Source organism: Echinops telfairi, unplaced genomic scaffold (genome assembly GCF_000313985.2).
Source record: "Echinops telfairi isolate 266 unplaced genomic scaffold, ASM31398v2 ScPeMD7_7417;HRSCAF=8455, whole genome shotgun sequence".
Taxonomy (NCBI): Eukaryota; Metazoa; Chordata; class Mammalia; order Afrosoricida; family Tenrecidae; genus Echinops; species Echinops telfairi.
In genome coordinates, this window is record NW_022111317.1 from 4,015,623 (window position 1) to 4,034,866 (window position 19,244).

General features: G+C 46.9%; 1 protein-coding gene across 1 annotated transcript in view; it reads right to left on the reverse strand.

Moving 5' to 3' along the window:
• CUNH11orf80 (chromosome unknown C11orf80 homolog) overlaps positions 1–19,244 on the reverse strand; it is an 82,850-nt gene that overhangs the window by 603 nt on the left and 63,003 nt on the right. The window contains exons 11-15 of the mRNA XM_045297156.1: positions 16,260–16,381; positions 15,378–15,488; positions 11,333–11,431; positions 5,708–5,780; positions 222–414 (exon numbers count right to left, since the gene is read on the reverse strand). Coding sequence (XP_045153091.1) covers positions 222–414; positions 5,708–5,780; positions 11,333–11,431; positions 15,378–15,488; positions 16,260–16,381 — 598 coding nt within the window. The remainder of the gene's footprint in view (positions 1–221; positions 415–5,707; positions 5,781–11,332; positions 11,432–15,377; positions 15,489–16,259; positions 16,382–19,244) is intronic.

Sequence of the window (19,244 nt, forward strand, 5' to 3'; positions counted from 1 at the left end):
ACCCGCCGGAAGCACCAGTGACGTGAGGCCCTCGCCCCACCCGGACGAGGAAGCTGCGCGCGCAGAGGGGGTTTGGGGCGCAGCTGGCGGGCGGCGCAGGGCTCCCTGCAGATGGCTCAAGGCTCGGCGCCCAGCCACTCGGACAGGTTGGCGACCTCCTGCAGCCACAGAGCGTCCTGTAGAGGGAAGCGGCCATGAGCACCCGCGGGCCCAGAACGCACCCCATCCCCCGCCCGCCTTCCTCCGCTACCTCCAGGCCGCTCCCGGGGCCGGCGCTGCTAGGCGCCCGGACCCTCCCCTGCTGCTCCCGGGCCGCCCTGTCGCTGGAGCCCGGGGCGGACGGCGTGGAGCTGTAGGCTCGCGTCTCCTCCACGCCGCCTTTGCGTCTCTTGCTGTTCGCCCGCTCGGTGGTCTCTAGGAGGAAACAGGCTCGCCTCGTGTCTTCCTTAGTCCGCGCCGGGAGGACGTCCCGCCGAGAGCCGGAGCGCTCCACCCTCCCTCCTTGGAACCTTGTATCAGGATGTTAGGGTCACACCCGCCCGCCGGCCGCTCAGGACCCAGCCGAGGCTGCAGATCCACTTTGGCCTCCTGGTCCCCGGCGCTGCTTTGCAGCCGGGTCTGGAAAGCGCCATAGGGGATGGGCCGAACCTACTCCCCTCTCTCAGAGCCGCCGACCTCACCGTCTTGGAACTGCCAAGTTCCGCCCACAGGTCCTCTTAGCAGGCCCTCCCCTCTGTGGCTCCCGCTGTGCTGGGCAGTCAGTCCCCTGGGCGACCATCCTTGTGCCCACTTGGTCCCTTGTGCTAATCTGAACTCAGCCAACATTAATCCATGCGCCCTGGGCGAGTTGCAGGTGTGCAAGCCCAGAGCGGTGAAGCAAGCTTTCCCTGAGCAGCTGCTGGATCTGAGTTTTGAACCAGAACTGCCTCATAGTGCCTCCACAGAGCTCAGACTAGAACTTCCCTCGCAGGTGTCCGAGACTAGGCCTTCTCAGAGCAGCTAGCTGTTTTGCTTTGTTTTGTTTTGAGATCTGCTAACCTGCGGTCCCACCCCAACTCAAAACCCACTATGAAACCTGGCAACCAGGCACGGGATTGGAAGGGCATGAAACTGCGCTCTATGCAAATACCAGAGGAGTCTGAGGACTCATGCTAAGCAGCGGCTGGGGGGAAGGGCAGGAGAGTGGCTGATTGAATTGGAAGTCAAACGGTGGAAGCTGAGGTGCTACAACCAAAGCCAGCATCCCTCGGGCAGTGCCATGCTCGGCGGCGGCAGGTGTGGTGAAGACAAGTACACAGTTTAGGTGTGAAGGAACCCTCCTGAACAGAGACCCTGCAGTTGGAGTCCATCTGGTTGCACCAAGTGAGGGCAAGAATGAGCAGGACAGGGAGCTGGGCTCCACGTTCTTGAAAATTAAGCTGAATGGGAATGGGTGGAGGAAGTTTCTTGGTTACCAGACCCTTTATTTTGGGGAGGTTTTTTGGGTCATGATAAAAATGAAATGGGTGTCAGAAGAAACTCTGAAACTTGCCCTTGAATATAGTTTTTGGTAGATGCCATCAAGCCAGTTCTGGTTCATAGCAACCCCTTGAGTCTTGCTCTACCCCTGAAGCCCCGTTTTGCATATCGTCCAGCTTCTCAGAGGGTTTGCAGACTGCACAAGCTGAGATGAAAAGATACAACTCTGATCCATACCTTTCCTGATGTTGTCACTGAGTGTAGAAATCAGTACGTAGCCTCTTACTCCGCTCAAATTACCTCTTGCCTTTGCTCAGGTTGTGCATGAACACAAGTATGTATCTTAGAATTCCCATTCTGTGCAGTGTTAATCCGTAATTTGTTATGTTCCACACCACCTTTGCTGTAAATAGCAAAGTTGATAAAACACAAGGGAACCTCTTGTATTCTCTGTTCAGCAAGAGCCATCTGACATCATAGTGATAGTCCTTGTTCCACGTTCTCATTTGAATCTGACGTAAATTTCTGGCAGCTTCCTGTCAGCGTACTACTGTAACAATTTAAAACTGCCTTCAGTAAAATTGTACTTGTGTCTGATACTAGTGATATGGTTAAAAGTGTGTGTCCTCTGCTGGTTCACCTGCCTTTGGTGGGGCACAAACAGCTTTCTTGCAGTTGGGTCAGCTTGGTAGCTGTTTTCTGAATTCCTAGGCATGGCTACCTTGTGAAATAGTTAGAACTCAACTAATTTTTCAGATTGTGTGCTTCTTGCCCATAGAATCCTTCAATACTGCACTTGAGACTTTAGTGTTTTCTGTCAGTTGTTTTAGCTTAAGAAATACTGAGCATAGTCTTTCCTTTTGATTCTTAAAACTCCAGGTCTTTTCACATTTCATTATGATACTATATGTTTGTCTTTGGGAGCTGCCCTTTGAAATAATTTGTTCAGGTCTTTTTATCATTTCTTTCTCTTTAAAATCAGGAAAGGTATGCATGAGGTTGTATCTTTCATCATACTTATTCAATCTGTATACTGAGCAAATCATTCCAGAGACTGGACTATCTGAAGAACACAGCATCAGGACTGGAGGAAGATTCCTTAACAACCCACAATATGCAAATGACACAACCTTGCTTCCTGAACATGAGGAAGATTAGAAGAAGCACAGATCACAACTCAATGTAAAGAAAACCAAAATCCTCACACTGGACCAATAGGTAATATCATGATAAACAGAAAACACTGAGGTTGCCAAGGGTTTCATTTTACCAGGGTCCACAATCAATGCTCATGGAAGCAGCAATCAAGAAACCACAGGGGTTGTAAGAGTTCCCAATAAAATGATTTAAAAAATAATCTACAGGGATAATATGCTAACAAAAATGAACATATATTAGACTAGCATCATAGAATATTAGAATTGAAAGAAATATTTAAGATCAGTCTAATAAAGTCCTTGAGTGGTATAAATAGTTAATATACTGGATTGTTAACCAAATCTGAGGTTCAAGTTCAAGTTCACCCAGGGGCCCTTCAGAAGTATGACTTGGTGATCTAAGTCACTGCTATGGAGTCAATGCTAACTCAAAACAACCTCCTGTGGGTTTCTGAAACTGTCACTGTTAGCAGGAATAGAAATCCCAGTCTTGCTCCTGAGTAGCTATTGGTGGTTTTCAAGTGCCACCCAATCGATCACAGCCCAATGTGTAACCACCACACCACCAGGACTCTTAGACTTCCTCATAAATGTGCTCTTGTGCCTGTAGGGGTTGGCTCCTAAGTGTCCTGTTGTTTTAATATTCTCTGCTTTCTTTGCTATTGAGGTTTCAATCTGTTTTACTTTGTTATTTTGTTTGTTTGTTTTCCTCTATATAAAATCCAGGATAGGTAAATCTACAGAGATAGTAACTGGATTAATGAATCCTTGGAGATATGGCTGGGGAGGTTGGAGGAAAATGGGGATCTAATGATGAGTACAAGAGTGAAAAAATATTCTAAAACTGATTGTAGCAGTGACTGTACAACTCTTACTGATGTGATTGAACTATTGAATTGTATGGTGTGTGGCTAATGCCAATACAACTGTTTAAAAAAATAGAACTCTGTGGAGCACAGCTCTAAGACAGCAAGCTACTGATTGCTTCATTCTTGTTGCTATTTTGGTATCCCCCGCCCCCCATGTCTTAACAAATAAAAAGATTAAGGAACTTAAAAGCAAAAAAAAAGAAAGAAAGAAACCACAGGGGTACTGCACTAGGCGAATCTGCACAAGACCTCTTTAAAGTGTTAAAGAGCTAAGGTGCCACTGTGAGAACTGAGGGGCACCAGACTTAAGCCATGATATTCTCAGTTGTCTCACATTTATGGGAAAGCTGGACAAGGAATAAAAAGACCACAGAAAAATGGATGCATTTGAATGAAGATGTTGGAGATAGAGTAGAGTCACTGAAAACAAGGAAGAGCCTCAACAAGATGACTGCCACAGTGGGCTCAAATATCACAGTGAGCGTGAGGGAGGTGCAGGCCCAGTAGTGTCTTGTTCTCTTGTGCATATATATGGTCACTGTGAATCAGAATGGACTCCATGGCACGCATAAACAATTCTATATAGTTATATACATATATAGATATATAACCATTTCCATGGGTACGACTCTGCAACATTAGCTATAGTCACCGTGCTGTACCACCATCACGTGTTTCCAAAATTTTCATCACCCTAAACAGGCGAGGACGTTTTTCCTTTTGAAGAATTAGAGTGACTTACTCGGAAGAGGATGGAGAGGCAGAAGGGACACTGACACAAGCATGCTCCAGGGAAGCAGCTGGAACCGGCCAGGCTGACGCGGGCCTATAGGGAAGGCCAGGTTATGAAAAGGAGAGGTCAGTGAGTGGGGAGTTGAGGATGGAGCCAGGAGGCAGATGATAGAAGTGTAGAAAAACAGCAGCCACCAAGGAGAAGCAAGATTGACAACTGAAGGCCCTTCAAACCAGTGAAGTCCAGGGGTTTTCAGCAGAGCAGCGGATTTGAAGGAGTTGAGGACTGGTGAACCCAATAGAGTACAAACACCTGGCTTGAAGACACACAGTCGTTGATGCTGCTGCTGCTTAAAGAAAGCTGTAATACTGCCTGCTGCCCATCCCTGCCCCGTCCCCTACACCCCACCCAACTGCAGGTGCTCAGGGCAGTGCACATAAATACTAAATTGACGATGGTACAGACAGACGTACTTTCCCTTTTTTTAGAATCCCCAAATCTCAATTTCTAAAAATAGATCTTTGCTTTATACAAGCAGCTTTCACTGCATGATCTTACTAAGGGGCACACCCACACCACCACCACCCCACCACCCGTGACATCTGCAGTTTGGTTTGGGAGCACATCTTGGGCCTTAGTGGCTTTACCCATAAAACTCTAGGTGCAGGAGTCCCAGCTCCCACTCCTGGCCCAGCCTCTGTCTGGGTGGACTGCCTGCTGGGGCTAAACTGCCTGAATTTGAGAAATGGCGCTGCCATTTATTTTACTAACTGTGTGACCCTTGGCCTCAGTTTCCTTACCTGTAAACTGAGAATAATGATTCTGAGACCTCATCCACCTCCATGTAAACTCAGAGCAACAATACACGTCAGAAGGCAGACCTGCTTGGAGACTGCCAGGCCTTGTAGCTGCCTATGGCTGTCCATTCTACCTCTGCTAGGTGGGGTGGGGGTGGGTATGTATGGAGAAAAGCTATCTCACACACCTTCCCCATGACAATTGAGGCTGAGGCTCCATGGGCACCCTGCAGCAACCTCTTAGCCCAATGGGGTAGAGCTACCACAGCCTTGCTCTTGGTGGCAGGGTGTCCTAACTCGGAGCCCAGGAAGACAGTACCGAAATGCCCAGTGGGTCTGCTAGGCTGTACTCTGCAGAGCAGGCTGCCAAGTCCTTTCTCCACAGCTGCTGGTGGGTCACACTCCCCACTTCGTAACTCTCAGCAGACTGCAAGCATCAGCTCTAGTGACCAAGAAAAGAGGTGAAAAACCCCACCGCTTTCAGGGCTTTACCCCAATCGTGTGCAGCTACCTGTAACTAGAACTACTTTAGAAAATTCTAGTCCTATCAGACCAGCTTGGGGGAGGGGAGCCTGCTGCCATCCCAGAAGGCCCCTAGGGGTGGTAGGACCAGAAGAAAAACTGTTCAGCAGGGAGGGGCAGAAGCTGGAAGGGTGAGAGGCTGAAGGCTCTTCCCAGATGGTCAGGGCTCACCTGACAGGTGCTCCGGGCTGTGGCTTCTACGTGCCTCCATGTGGCTCCTGGCCGTTTTCTCAGAGGGCAGCTGCTGGAGGATTGGGAGAGTTACAGAAGTAGGTAAGATTCTGTCCTCGGAGGTGGGCATGGCTTAGTTGCCGACCTCCCTAGCCTCAGAGGCCAACCTGCCTAATCCCAAGGCTCCCTTTACTGAGATGAATAACAAGCCCAGCTTTCCAGGTGCTCCTCTCCCCTACACCCCTCTCCTCTTCCTCAGCAGCCCAATGGGGTGCTCATCACTGGCCCGTGGCCCCTGGGGCTCTGATGCTGAGCTGGAGTTCCATCAGCTGTGCACCCCTCTTCCTGACACTGGGAAGGCAGGCAGGTAAACTGAGTGCCTTCCCCTCTTTGCAGCTTCCCTCCTCATACAGAGTAAGTACTAGCAAAACACACCTGGATGCCACGCTCAACACGTGGCAGTCCTCAGACTCCGAGTAGACAAAACAGAGGCCCATGGACACCCTGCAGGTGCTGCTCACTTGCATTCATTCTCCCCCCCTCCCTCTCACTCTCTCACACACACACTTCAAAGGACACTATCCAGAAGGTGGAAAATTAACCCACAGACGAGGAGGAAATATTGTGTGACAATCAGTAATAATAAAACCACTGAGAGCACCAGGCAGGGCATGGGGAAGCCAGGACCACCCCACAGTGAGCCAGACAGGGAAGTGGTGTTGCCAATTTGGAAAAAAGATTGTGGCAAATCTTGGTTACTTCTCTGTCCCTTGGCATCAGTGTTGCTGCCCTTATGTTTTGGAATGGAGACTGAGGGACTGGCCTTGAGGCCAAAAACTGGACCTCCCATCCTTGACCTTGTCATTTCTAGTTGAAGCCGCTGGGTGCCGCCCTTGAGCCATTAGCAAGTCGATCACCTTAAATAGCCACCACCAGGGAAATGAGGATGTTGCCTAGAGAAGCTGGGGTTCCACTCAGTGCCCCTGGGCTCTTGACCTGGCCCATATGTTAACAATGTCACTAGACCTCAGAGCCAAAGGACTCAGAACAAAAGCCAGCCCACCATTTCCTGCCGTCACTCTGGTTTGATTATGAAAGCTCTCTCAACCACTTTTCTGATCTGTGAAAAGGGAAAACTACGTTATAGAATCTATGGAGATTAAAGTGAAAAACTTGGCAACAATGAGGAGTTCGATAGCTGTTCCTCCCTAGTCCTGCCTGAGATTTTGAGTTCATCCAGCCATCTGCCAAGTTAATTGGGTTGTAAATGGTCCTGAGGCTTGGAGCTACAAACTGGGACAAAAGAGTTCAGACCGTTTCCCTGTGCAATCTCACTGGGTTATCAGACAGGGCCAACTGGCAGTACTTTGGAGGCTGAAACATTCCTAGAATCTCGGGGTCTCTCTCTCCACCTGTGTATGCTAGTCCCTGTGATAACGGCACCCATCCCTGAACTCATCTCCACTGGTGAGTTGGCCTTGTGTTTTAAAATACCAGTGTGGTCATCCATGGGGACAGGTTTGTGTGCGGCTTTTAGATCCAGACAGACAAGAAGAATCTGATTTTGAAAACCACCCAATAACCCCCTCTGGATCACAACTGAATAGATTTGCTTGCTATGGACACATCATCAGAAAGGTTGAGTCAAGGGAGGAGGACAGCATGCTTAGGTAGAAGGCCAGCAGGGCAAAGGACCTTAGGTGGATAGACACGACAGCTATTTATGGCAGACTCAAAGGTGCCAACAATTGTGAGAATGATGCAGGACTAGGCAAAGCTCTGTTGTATATAAGGACACCCTGAGAGAGATGACATCCATCGGCATCCATCCACCCCTCCATCCTAGAAACTTGGAGGTGTACCTGATTATTAGCTTTTACTTGTTAAAGGAAAGACCATGGGCAGATCACTCCATACTGGAGTAAAATGGTAAGAGCATTTGCAGTGAGCCAGGCGAGGGACCAGCAGACAGACTCCTAGAAACCTAGGTAGCAGTGAGAAAGGCCACGGGGAAGCCGGTAGTTCCAAGGATCTCACTGAAGCCCTGGGCCTGTCTAGCCACAAAGCAGAGGCGGATGGACACATCACGAGATACCATGATCCTCAGGCGCCTGTCACTGAGCGGTCCTTTTAGTCGGGAAGACAAAGGTGGGAGATGAAGAGAAGATGAATAAAAGGGGGGAAGGCTCTGCTAATATCCCAAAGATAGCATCTCCAACCTTCTTTTATAAGAATGTCGTTGAAATAATTGATATATAATAATGGCACACACAAGTATATGAAATGTACCATTGGCTAAGTTTTTACACATGCACATACACACACTGTAAAACCATCATCAAAACATAATGAACACATCAATTATACTCAAAAGGTTCCTCCTGCCCTTTGTAATCTCTCCCTTCTGCCTTTTTGGTTTCCCACCTCTAAACAACCACTGTCCTACTCTTTGTAACTAAGATGAAAGACTTTTATAAACGGAACAAACAATTTTGGGGAGGGGGGAGGCTCGGATTTGTTTTCACTCCATGTAAGTATTTGGAGATTGTGTTGAGTGTGTCAGTAGTTCACTCTGTCCACTGTATGACTTATCTGGTGCCATAGATGGTTTCCAGTTTGGAATGATTCTGAATAGTGGTGCTGTGGACACAACCACACACAAGTCTGAGTGTGCACAGATGTTTTATTTTTCTTGAGTTAGGTCAGATGACAAGTGGATACGTAACTGTCTCCAGCAGTTCCATTCCTGGTTATATGCCCCAAATACTTGAAAACAAGGATGCGGTCAGATACTTGTACAACCAATGTTCATGGCTGTGGTAGTCACCTAATCTGGTGTCGAGGTAAGAATTCAGAGTGTAGGGGTGGAGTCCAGGTGTCAATCTGGAGATAGTCAATGAGACTTCTGTGGGCATGGCCTTCTGAGAATTCTGGGAAATCTGGAACTTCCTCCTTGGAGGTGGAAGACACTGCTTTCTCTCTCTCTCTCTCTGCCACTTCCTGGGAGATATTTTGCAGAAGACAAGCCACGTGGATGCAACCAGACCTCTGAAGCTGGAGAAGCCACAGAGAGACCCCTGCCAGCGCTGAGATGCTTACAACGCGACTGGACCCAAAGGCTTTCTACCCACCGGCGTGTGATCGTCCTGCATTTAGCTTCATTGCATGTGTTTCATGAGTCTGAGGAGGACTTTATAGATTGGGATTGGACATATGGGCTAATATCAGACTTATGAACTTGATCTGGACTGGGCTGTTTTCTCCATGTTCAATTGCTCTTGTATATAAACCTCTTTCTTATACACAGATGTGTGTCCATGGATTTGTTTCTCTACTTTACCTAGACTAACACAACGGCACTATTCACAAATAGCCAATGGGGGGGGGGGGACCCAAATGTCCATCAACAGATAAATGGATAAGCAAAACGTGTTTGATTCATACAATGAAATAACTATTCAGACAAAAGGAAAATTTGGATACAGCTTGTATACCAGTCTGTTGAGTAAAATACATCAGAAACGAAAAGACAATGCAGAAATGAAGGAGTGTCTGACCTCCACTAACTTCACAAGGGAGGGAGGAAAACCAGGATCAAGATGGATTCCTATCAGGCAGAGGTCCAACAAACCCTCTCTCCAGCCTTGTCACCAATCCTGACACCTGCTGTCCTTCCCACAGCACTCTCTGTCTCTGCTGGTTCAATAACTCTTTGCCACTTAGAACTCAACATACTCAGATGAATGGAATTTATTAGGGAAGCAACAGGTTTCAGTCAGGATCAAGAATGACTCAGGATACAGTTCTTCAATCTGAACAGCCTTTCTCAGCTATGCCTGCAGGCAGGCCTCTCTCTGGCCCTCAGCCTAGCCTCTGCCCTATTAGTGCAAGTGTTACAAAAGCCTTTAGCTCTGCCAAAAAGTCTCCAGGGGCCTCCATGATGCTAGTAATCCAGGACTGTCTCTCGCTCCATGAGACAGCTCATTCATGCCCACTGGCACAGCCCATGGTGCCACCTCACAACCCTCCTGTTGCTGCTGCTGCCATTTCTCCCTCTGCTGCTTGCTGTCTTGCACCATTTGCAGGGTTATGGCTCTGTCTCCTGGGTTTAGGAGGTTCTCAGTGTAGAGACCCCAGATTCAAAGGATGTGTTCCACTCCTATCTTTTCTTCTTGGTGGTAGTGAGTCCCTCTCCACTTTATGCCTCTGGGATGCCTCAGTTTCAGCCCAGCAGAACAGTTAAACTGACCAATCTCTTCCCTAGGGATTTGGACCAATCCCTCCACATGGCTTATTTGCATGGTCCCACCTACACAAGGTTGCTAAGCATGTTATTTGCATTATTTAGCAAACTGTCCATCTCAGTGGTGGGCCATAAGCACCATGTTATCGGGAGAGACAGTCGTTGGAAAAAGACATCATGCTTGGTAGAGGGTCAGTTCAAAAAGGGAAGGCCCTCAACAAGATGGACTGGCGCAGTGGCTACAACAATGGGCTCAAACGTAAGAACAATTGTGAAGATTGCACAGGATTGGGGCAGGTGTGTGTGGGAGGGTTTCATTCTGTTGTACATAGGGTCACTATAAGTCAGAACTGACTTGGTGGCACCTAATAATAACAACGACCCTACCACCTGGTGGGAGTCATAAGACCATGATGAGAAAGTGACCCATCTCACTGCAGGCAAATATTGATCCTGCTTACCTAAGATACCTAGAACAGTGCATCGAGACCACGGTTTATCAGTGGTTACCAGGGGCTGGGAATATGGGCAGATGGAGGGTTGCTGCTTCAAGGCCACTGAGCTGCTTTAGGGAGATGGCAGTGGAGAGTGGTGATTACTGTGCGATATGATGAATGTAATGAATGTCACTGAGGTGTACACTTAAAAATGGCTAAAATAGAAAATGTCTGTTAAATGTATTTTACCACAATGAAATTTAAAAAGACCTCCAAACTTTTCTCCAAAGTGGTGTATCAGTTTTCATTGCCACAAACGGGATCTGAAAGCTCCACTGCCTCCACACCCTTGCCAACACTTGGTATGATCAGCCTTTGAATTTTTATCCATCCTCGTGGGTGGGGCATGATATCTCCTTGTGGTTTTACCTTTGCATTCACCTGAAGACTAATCATGTTGAGCATCTTGTCATGCAGTACTTTCCCATCTTATGTCTTCATTTGTGAAGTATGTGTTCAAATCTCTTGCCTCTTTGTCATTGTGTTGCTCATTAGGCAAGACTCAACCTGAGAATTCCATCCTATCCTCACCCTTAGAAGAGCTGTGTTCTTGGCCCTTTACATACGTTATCTTCTTCAAACTTCACAACCATCTTTAGGTATGCATTCTTTATCATCACTGATGATTGCCCCTGAGATTAAATAGCTTCTGCAGTAATGTCACACCACTGTTTAGTGACAGAGGTGGGCTTCAAGTCCACCTTCCTAACCACAATGAAGCACTGTGGTCCATGAAGTTCACACTACAGCCTTCCTTGCTGAAATGCAAGCTCACAACCTCAGACTGAAAAATCTACAGCACTCGCAGCAACCACACTTTCCCAGGCTCCCCTCCAGCAACAGGGAGCATTCCCACCAAGGTTCGGAGTGTGACTTCACACTTACCTGCCTTATCTCACAGGAGCAGTGGTAAGGAAATCGGTGCTGGGTGATCTCTTTAAATGCGTTGTGCAGTTTGGTCCCAAACTCTTGTGTATCAGCGGCCTAAGATGGGCCAGAGACAAGGACCTGCTGAGCTCCAGTGCTGGAGACCCAGGCAGTAAATATGGGGAGAGGAAGGGGCATCTAGGAAGGCAATGGCCAGGCCCACCACATGCTGTGAGGAGTGTCCTTAGTCTTTATAAAGGCATCTAGAAAACCCTCTGCTGCGGAGTTGAATTCCTACTTATACTGATCCTATAGGACCAAGTACAACTGTCCCACAGGGTTTCCAAGGCTGGAAATGTTATGGAAGCAAGCAGGCTGCTACATCTTTTCACATGGAGCAGCGGGTGAGTTCAAACGGCTGACCTTTCTGGGTTAGCAGCTAAGTGCTTAACCACTTGTGCCACCAGGACTCCTTTATAGAGGAAGGAGAGTAGAAAAGCAGCCTGGGACACAGCCTGAGACAGGTAGTTGTGGCTCCTGTAAGTCATCTTGTTTTGTCATGTAAGCAAGACACTTTACACAGGTCTTTCTTCTAGCTGGACAGGAGGCAAATACCCCAGAAATCTATCCAGAAGGCTCATGTAGATTGCTCCCCTTACAAGTCCAGGAGAGCAGAGTTCCCTGAATGAGCTGACAAGAGACCATTCCCTTAGATGAGCTTCTTAGGGAGGAAAGGAGCAAGTCAATGTTCTGCAACCCCCAAGGAAGGTGGGCAACCTTCTGCTTAATCCAGAGCAGTGGGGGATGAGGACCAGAGCATTCACCTGCTGTGCCTCTGAGTGGCATAAATAGATAAATGCTTGGCAACCAATCAAAAGTGTCAGCTCTGAAGAAAGGTCAAAGATCACAACCATCAGAGCATGACTCTTCTCTGACTCATGTGGGTCACCATGTATGGATTGTGATAAGAGTTGTATGAGCCCCTAATAAAACCATAAGAAAAAAATAAAGAGAGCCAGGACAGCGCTGTCTGTCCTCCTGGCAAAAAAAAAAAAAAAAAGTCATACTGACCACCTAATACAACACTAATTTATAGATGAGAAAGAAGTGATTCGCCCAAGCTCTCACAGCTAGTGAGCACAATCATTAGGGTGACAATGCAGACCTTGGGGTTCCCAGGTTGGTGTCCTCACTACTCACATTGCCACAAGAAGTAGACGCTAAAATAAAATGCACTAGGCTCATCAACGTTTTTATACTCTTGGACTCAGCAACTGCACTTAAATTTATTCTAGGACATAATTCAAGAGAGGCACGATACCATAAAAAGATATTAATTGAAGCACCATCTGTTATGGGGGAAAATCATAAGCAACTTAAATGTTTCAAGTTAAGGGAATGGTTTATTAAATTATCCTAAACCAACACAGTGGACTATTGTGTAACCAGTACAAAATTCCAAGACTGTTGAGAGAAAATGTTGGATTATATATGGAAAAAGAATGCTTTGGTTATAATATATATGCAGAATGCTAAGTTACAGTGATAATATTAATTACTATTTTAAGTTTTGTGTGTATCTATGTGTTCAACAAGAAAGCAAAGGTTACTAAATAGACAAGAAAGAAAAGATCAAAGTGGCTGTCAGAAGAGACTGCAACTTGCTCTTGAACCAAAAGCAAATGGAAGAAACGATGAAGTAAACACTGAATAGAAAGGTTCAAAGGGCACATTGAGAAGACAAAGTAAAGTGTATTTCTCAAGATGAAAGAAATGAAGCTGAAATTTAAGGAGTCTATGAGCAAAATATTTAATGATAGAGCAAACATCAGAAGAAGATGGAAGGAATACACAGGGTCTACCAAAAAGAACGGGTTGACATTCAACCATTTCAGAATCTGATCAAAAACCAATAGTACTGAAGGCAGAAGTACAAGGTGCACTGAAGTTGTTAGTAAAAAGCAAGTCTCCAAGAATGCCAACTGATGGAATACCAGTTGAAATCGTTCAAAAAGCTGGTGCAGCTCTGGAAGCACTCGCTCATCTTGAAAGATGCTTTCAGTAAGCAAGGTTGTTTCATCTGCATACTGTGGGATGTTAATAAGCCTTTTTTGAATTCTGATCCTGTCTACTTCTTCGTTTAGTCCAGCTCTTTGAATTACCGTATATACTCATGTATAAGCCGAGTTTTTCAGCACATTTTCAATGCTGTGTTGTGGTAAAATTGGGTGCCACGGCTGATATTCGGGTCGGCTTACACTCGAGTATATACGGTATTTGCTCAGCATACAGATGAATAAGTATAGTACAAGGATACAACCCTGACACACACATATTTAAGTCGTGTAGTATTCCCTTGTTTTTTGTTTTTCTTTTTTTAAACAAATGATCTATGTACAATTTTCAAATGAGCACCATGAAGTGTTCTGGAATTCCTATTCTTTGCAATGTTATGCACCACACAGGTGAAAGCCTTTGCATAGTCAATAGAACACAAGTAAACATTTTTCTGGTATTCTCTCCTTTCAGCCAAGATTCGTCTGGTGTCAGCAATGTGATCCCTCATTCCATATTCCCTTTTGAATCCTCTTACTGAAAGCAAGAAGAAATTAAGACACTTGATGAAAATAAAAGACTACAGCCTCAATATGGATTGCAACTTCTAAAACCAATACATATCTATCAATCTATCTCTCAAACTTACTTCCATGGAGTCGTTGCCGCCTCACAAAGACCCTTGTGAGTTTCTGAGAGTGTAATTCTTTATGGGAGTAGAAAGCCCTGTCTTTCTCCCTTAGAGCAGCTGGTGGTTTCAAACTCCTGACCTCTCGGATCAAATCCCAACATGTAACTACCACACCATCAGGGCTCCTTTATTCAATGTAAAGAAAACAAAAATCCTCACAACTGGACCAAAAGACAACACCATAATGGAGACAAGATCAAGTCACAACCAATGTCCTTGGAAGTCGTGGCCATGAAATCAAATGATACATTGTAGTGGGAAAATCTGCTGCCCAGACCTCCTTAAGTGCTAAAGAGTAAGAATGTCACTTTGAGGACTAAGGTGCCCCTGACCCAAGCCATGGGCTTTTCCATCACTTCACACACATGCGACAGCTGGACAATGACTAACAAAGACTGCAGAAGAACCGATGCATTTGAGTTAGGGTGTTGGTGGAGAATATGGAAAGTGCGATGGGCTTCCAGAACGAAAAACAGATCTCTCTCTTGGAAGAAGTACAGCCAGAATGCTCCTTAGAAGGAGGATGGTAAGACTTCATCTCACAGACTTTGGGCAGTTCTCAGAATGTACAAAGGGGAAGACTCTCAGTGAGAAGGATTGACACAGTGGTTGCACTATGGGCTCAAACGTACCCACTGAGATGAAGATGCAGGACTGGGGAGTGTTTTGTTGTTGTGCATACCATCACTATGAGTCAGAATCGAACTGATGGTACCGAACCATATACCACTATTAGTTCCACAACGAGGGAAAAAAAGAATACAAAAAAAGAGAACCAATCGATATGGAATCAATGGGTTAAAACAATGACAATTCCAGTCAATCAGCACAGACTTCTAAAAGGTATAAGCATTTACCGAGAACCTACCATGTGCTTACATGTCTCCCCTCACATTAGCCCGGGAGGTACTACTATATTTTCTAACTTACAGGTGAGGCTAAAAGGCCTACATATGTCCTCATAGCTTCTAAGTAAATAAGGCAGGATTTAAGGCCGAGCCTCTGATTCCAAAATTCTTAAACCATCCCATACTGCATAAAACATGTAGTACTTGTGGTTGCTCAGTTATTTCCAAAGTATTCTGTCACCAGGAGATAGTAGCAACCTTTGACCAGGAATTGGGAATCATTGGAACATAAGGGAAGCGGAGATCTTAAACAGCTGGATTTCTTACTTATGAAATAGTAAATATGCCATATTAATTTCACAAATATTTCTCAATACACATACTATAGGCCTAGTAGCTCTCTATGAAGATAGGAGCTGGGATGTCATTCAAACCCAGGCACTTAAGGACTGTCCCTCCTCCCGCTCACCTGAAGGGCCTGGAGACACCCCCTCCGGAAGCTGCTGCTAGTGCTTCCACTCACGACACTCAGGATGGAGTCCACAGCCACGGTGTGGGAGGCCTGCAGTTTCTGACGAGCCTGCGGAGCATAAAGAGGAGGGAGCCTGTTGTTGCAGTACAGTTACCCACCCAGTGTGCTTCAGTCAGAGCAGGGCTTCACCCCTCTCTTGCTCCACCAGTAGGACCTATGGAATTAGGACGTGCACAGGGCCTTTGGGACGGGAAAGAAAGCAAAGCCATGGTCTTTCCTTTCACAAAGATGACATTTTGACGCAGACATGCCCAGGAAAGACCAGCAAAAGGAGACTGGGAGATGAAACACACATGGTTATTACTATCAAACCCAACTTTCATGTTTTGCTCTTTTAATGTGGTCGCTTTTTCCCTGGAAAGGGGACCTTTATGAGGAAAGAAATGGGTTCCCCAAAGCACGCAGGATGGAAGCATTCCGAAAGCCGGGCGGATGCTGGTGATGCGACAAAGCACTGGAGAAGGGGGGGAAGAATGTGAGAGTTAGTAAATCAGTGGCCCTGGAATGTGTGTGGGAAGGGGAGCTGGATAGATAAGGAAAGGGTGTACTGGTCATTTTTCTCTATCATTTCTATCCTAGCCTATTTACAAAAAGTCATTGTCTAGGAGGTGAGACTAAGCAAGTTGGCTAGAGTGAGCCTCTCAGTAAAGGTTTAAGCTCACAGATGGGATACAGGTAGGTACAAGACCATGCAGATGATAGAAGAGAAGGGCTCTGAAGGGGTGGTGAGGGGGAAGGGCTGTGTGCCCTGTCTGCCATGGCTGCTGGCTCACCATTCCACAGAGGGAGTAAAGAAAGGGTGCTGTAAGCCTCTGTTACCTTGGCAGCATGCTGCTGCTGTTCCAGGGCTTGGTCCACGGCCATCTGCACAGAGCCTCGGATCCCTCGCTGGTTCTCCAGGAGGATAGCATTGAGGTGGCTTGCTAGCAGAGTGTGGGCACCTACGGGGAGGGAGGGTGCACCTGCGTGACGATCAGGACTGCTACTTATGGAAGATATTTTATGGAAGGAAAGGTCACTTCTGCTTGCGTCCAAAATTACTTTCTTAGACAAGAAAACCTAGCAACATAAAAACCCACCCAGTTCCCACTGACAAATGAAAGGACTGAGGCTCAGGAAGATGAAAACAACATTACTTGTTATTTTGACATTTTGTCAAAACGAGCACAGACACAAGTGAGGGGTCCTGTTTGAATCATGCCAGAAGAAAAAAATCCATACCACCCATGTTCTTGTGGGCAAATATGTCATGAAATAAACAGTTTTAAAAGGTTGTCACCCAGTCAACTCTGACTCATGGTGATCCCGTGTGTCAGAGTGGAACTGTGCCCTCTGGGGATTTCCAGAAGCAATCTGCCAGACTTTTCTTCTGAGGCACCTCTGGGAGGATTCTAACTTCCAATCTTCCTGTCAGTCATTGAGTAGGTTGGTTGACTGCACCCCCAGGGACTCCCATCAAATAATAGGCTCCCTTTAAAGTTCCTGGCACAAGTAGCACAGAAGACAAATGAATAGGTAGCTAAAGAAAATGCTCTACAGAGAACCCATTCTTTGTTCTGACTTTTTCTAGTCCCTCCTGGCTAAGTCCCCCAGGGAGGCAGCCACTGACTTTTCTCAGGACTGTGTTAAAACAGAAGCCAGAAGGAGCAGCCCCCTGGTGCCACCCTGGTAGGGAAGGGAACGCGAGATCAGCTCAGAAGGGTCAGGAACATGGGGTTGAATGTGTCCTAGGCTCAGTGCTACCGCCAGCCAGTGTGATCAAGTCGGTTTACATTTTCCAACTTTGGTGCAAAGGCTTTAATGTCTGAGCTCCCGCAGGTAGTGGGTAAGCAGGCCTGTGTGTGAGGTGCCTGGAGTGGGCAGGCCACTAGCTTAAAGGAGAACATGGTTCCTGCTCTGACGGCAGTTTATGGGTGGTGTGTCTCAAGTCAGTATTGACAAAGGCCTCCTGGAGTCAGTTGGCCAGAGACAATTGGCAGTCGTGGCTCCTCGGTGGTATCTTCCTATTTCTGTCATCTGCACAAGACCCTTCCCGCAGGCCTTTAGTCCCGTCTCTTGACAGGAGACAAATGTCCAGCAGTCCGTAAAGAAGGGGCGATGCAGATGGCCTCCCTCCACAGCACGGCAGAGAGAACTTCAGGAACCACACTACCGTCTGGAGAAGACATCTCGTGAAAAAGCCCCACGCTCCTTTCTGAAATGGCTGCCACGACAGATGCTTCTAAGGCTGAGGCAAGAGAACGAATTAATCATAGAAAAGTTACCATGACGAGGTGGGCAGGAGGCCAGTGAAGTAGTTTTTGTTTTTTTAAGATGCAAAGAAACAGACTTTAGTTCTTCACAATCTGTTTCCTCCAGAAAGTGCTCTGGAGGGAGCTTCCACAGATCTGAGAGAGGTGGGCCTGTTTCTGTACTCCCTGCTCCTCGAGTGGATTGGGGGCTGGTCATAGATAACCGGGTAGTGAGCAGAGTCTGCTGGGCGTTACGTGGTCACTGGGTCAGTGGCACCCTTCATGGACCCACTATGGAGAGCCCCAGGCCTTCAGAGCTTTGCCCCGCATAGGTGCACATGTGACCACCGGGCTACAGGAACACTGGGCCAGTCTGGCTTCTAAGGAATTTGACCTAAGGGAATTCAGAAGACACCTCCCGCCTGTGTGTTGTCTTACAGAGGAATGATTGCACTCACATTCCCTCCAGTCTGCAGCTCTAAAGTCTTACAAGCATCTTTAGACTTGGAGGGTCTTTGATATCATCTAGTTTAACAGTCTCGTGTTAAAGATATGAAAAGGGAGGCTCAGAGATCATAAGGGACTTGCTTCCAAAAATCCCCCAGGAAGTTGGCAGCAGAGAGCAAATTAAACCCAGGTCTGTTGTCACTATCCTGAAGTCCTTTCCACCCCATCCAGTCAAGTCTCTGTTTAGACTATGCCTGGGTTAGGCATGAGCATGGGTGAGGAAATGGTGTTAGGCCCCTTCCCTGGGACCCCCTTGATGGAAGCCTCTTTAGTTTGAATCTAATCAATGAATTCAATAAAAGGAACTTCAGGGCACCAGGGAACTCCAAAATCCATTGCTGTGGAGTAGATCCCAATGCTTAGCAATCATACAGGACAGAGTAGAACTGCCCCATAGCTTTTAAGCAATGCTTAGAGACCCCACAGGAAAGAGTAGATCTGCCCCATTGAGTTTCCAAGCCTGTCATCTTTATGAGAGCAGGCTGCCACATTTTTCTCCCATGGAGTGGTTCATAGGTTCAAACTGCCAACCTTTTAATTAGCAGATGGATGCTTAAGCACAGTGCCACCAAGGCTCTCCAGGGAATACCAGAACCTCTACTAAAGAATGTGAGCCAGAGCCCAGCAAAGCAGGGCTCCTCCATAGAGAAGAGCACGTGCTGGGGAAGGTGGCGAGGCAGTGAGCAGCCATAACTGACTGTGGTCAGTGGGTTCAATAAAAAGGTGGTACTGCACACAGCACTCTAATTTCCTACAGCTGCACACCATCTTGTTTCCTACAGCTCAGTTGGGGCAGGGGCACTCCAAACAGCACTGCCATGCCCGGGACTAGGGTCCCAGAGAACGGAGGACATGAAGCATCAGGGAAGAAAAGCTTATGACCTGGCCCCAAACTGTGCTGAGCACTGCTTCTCCTACCTGTCCTCTGAGAATTGAGGGCATTGAGGGACACTTAAATTTATGTCTCAGGGGTGATTGGGTTGAAATGCCTATACATTTCCTGCTGATACTCAGATTCTAGACTTTAATATATATAAGGGAATCTTGTTAAAAAGGCAGATTCTGA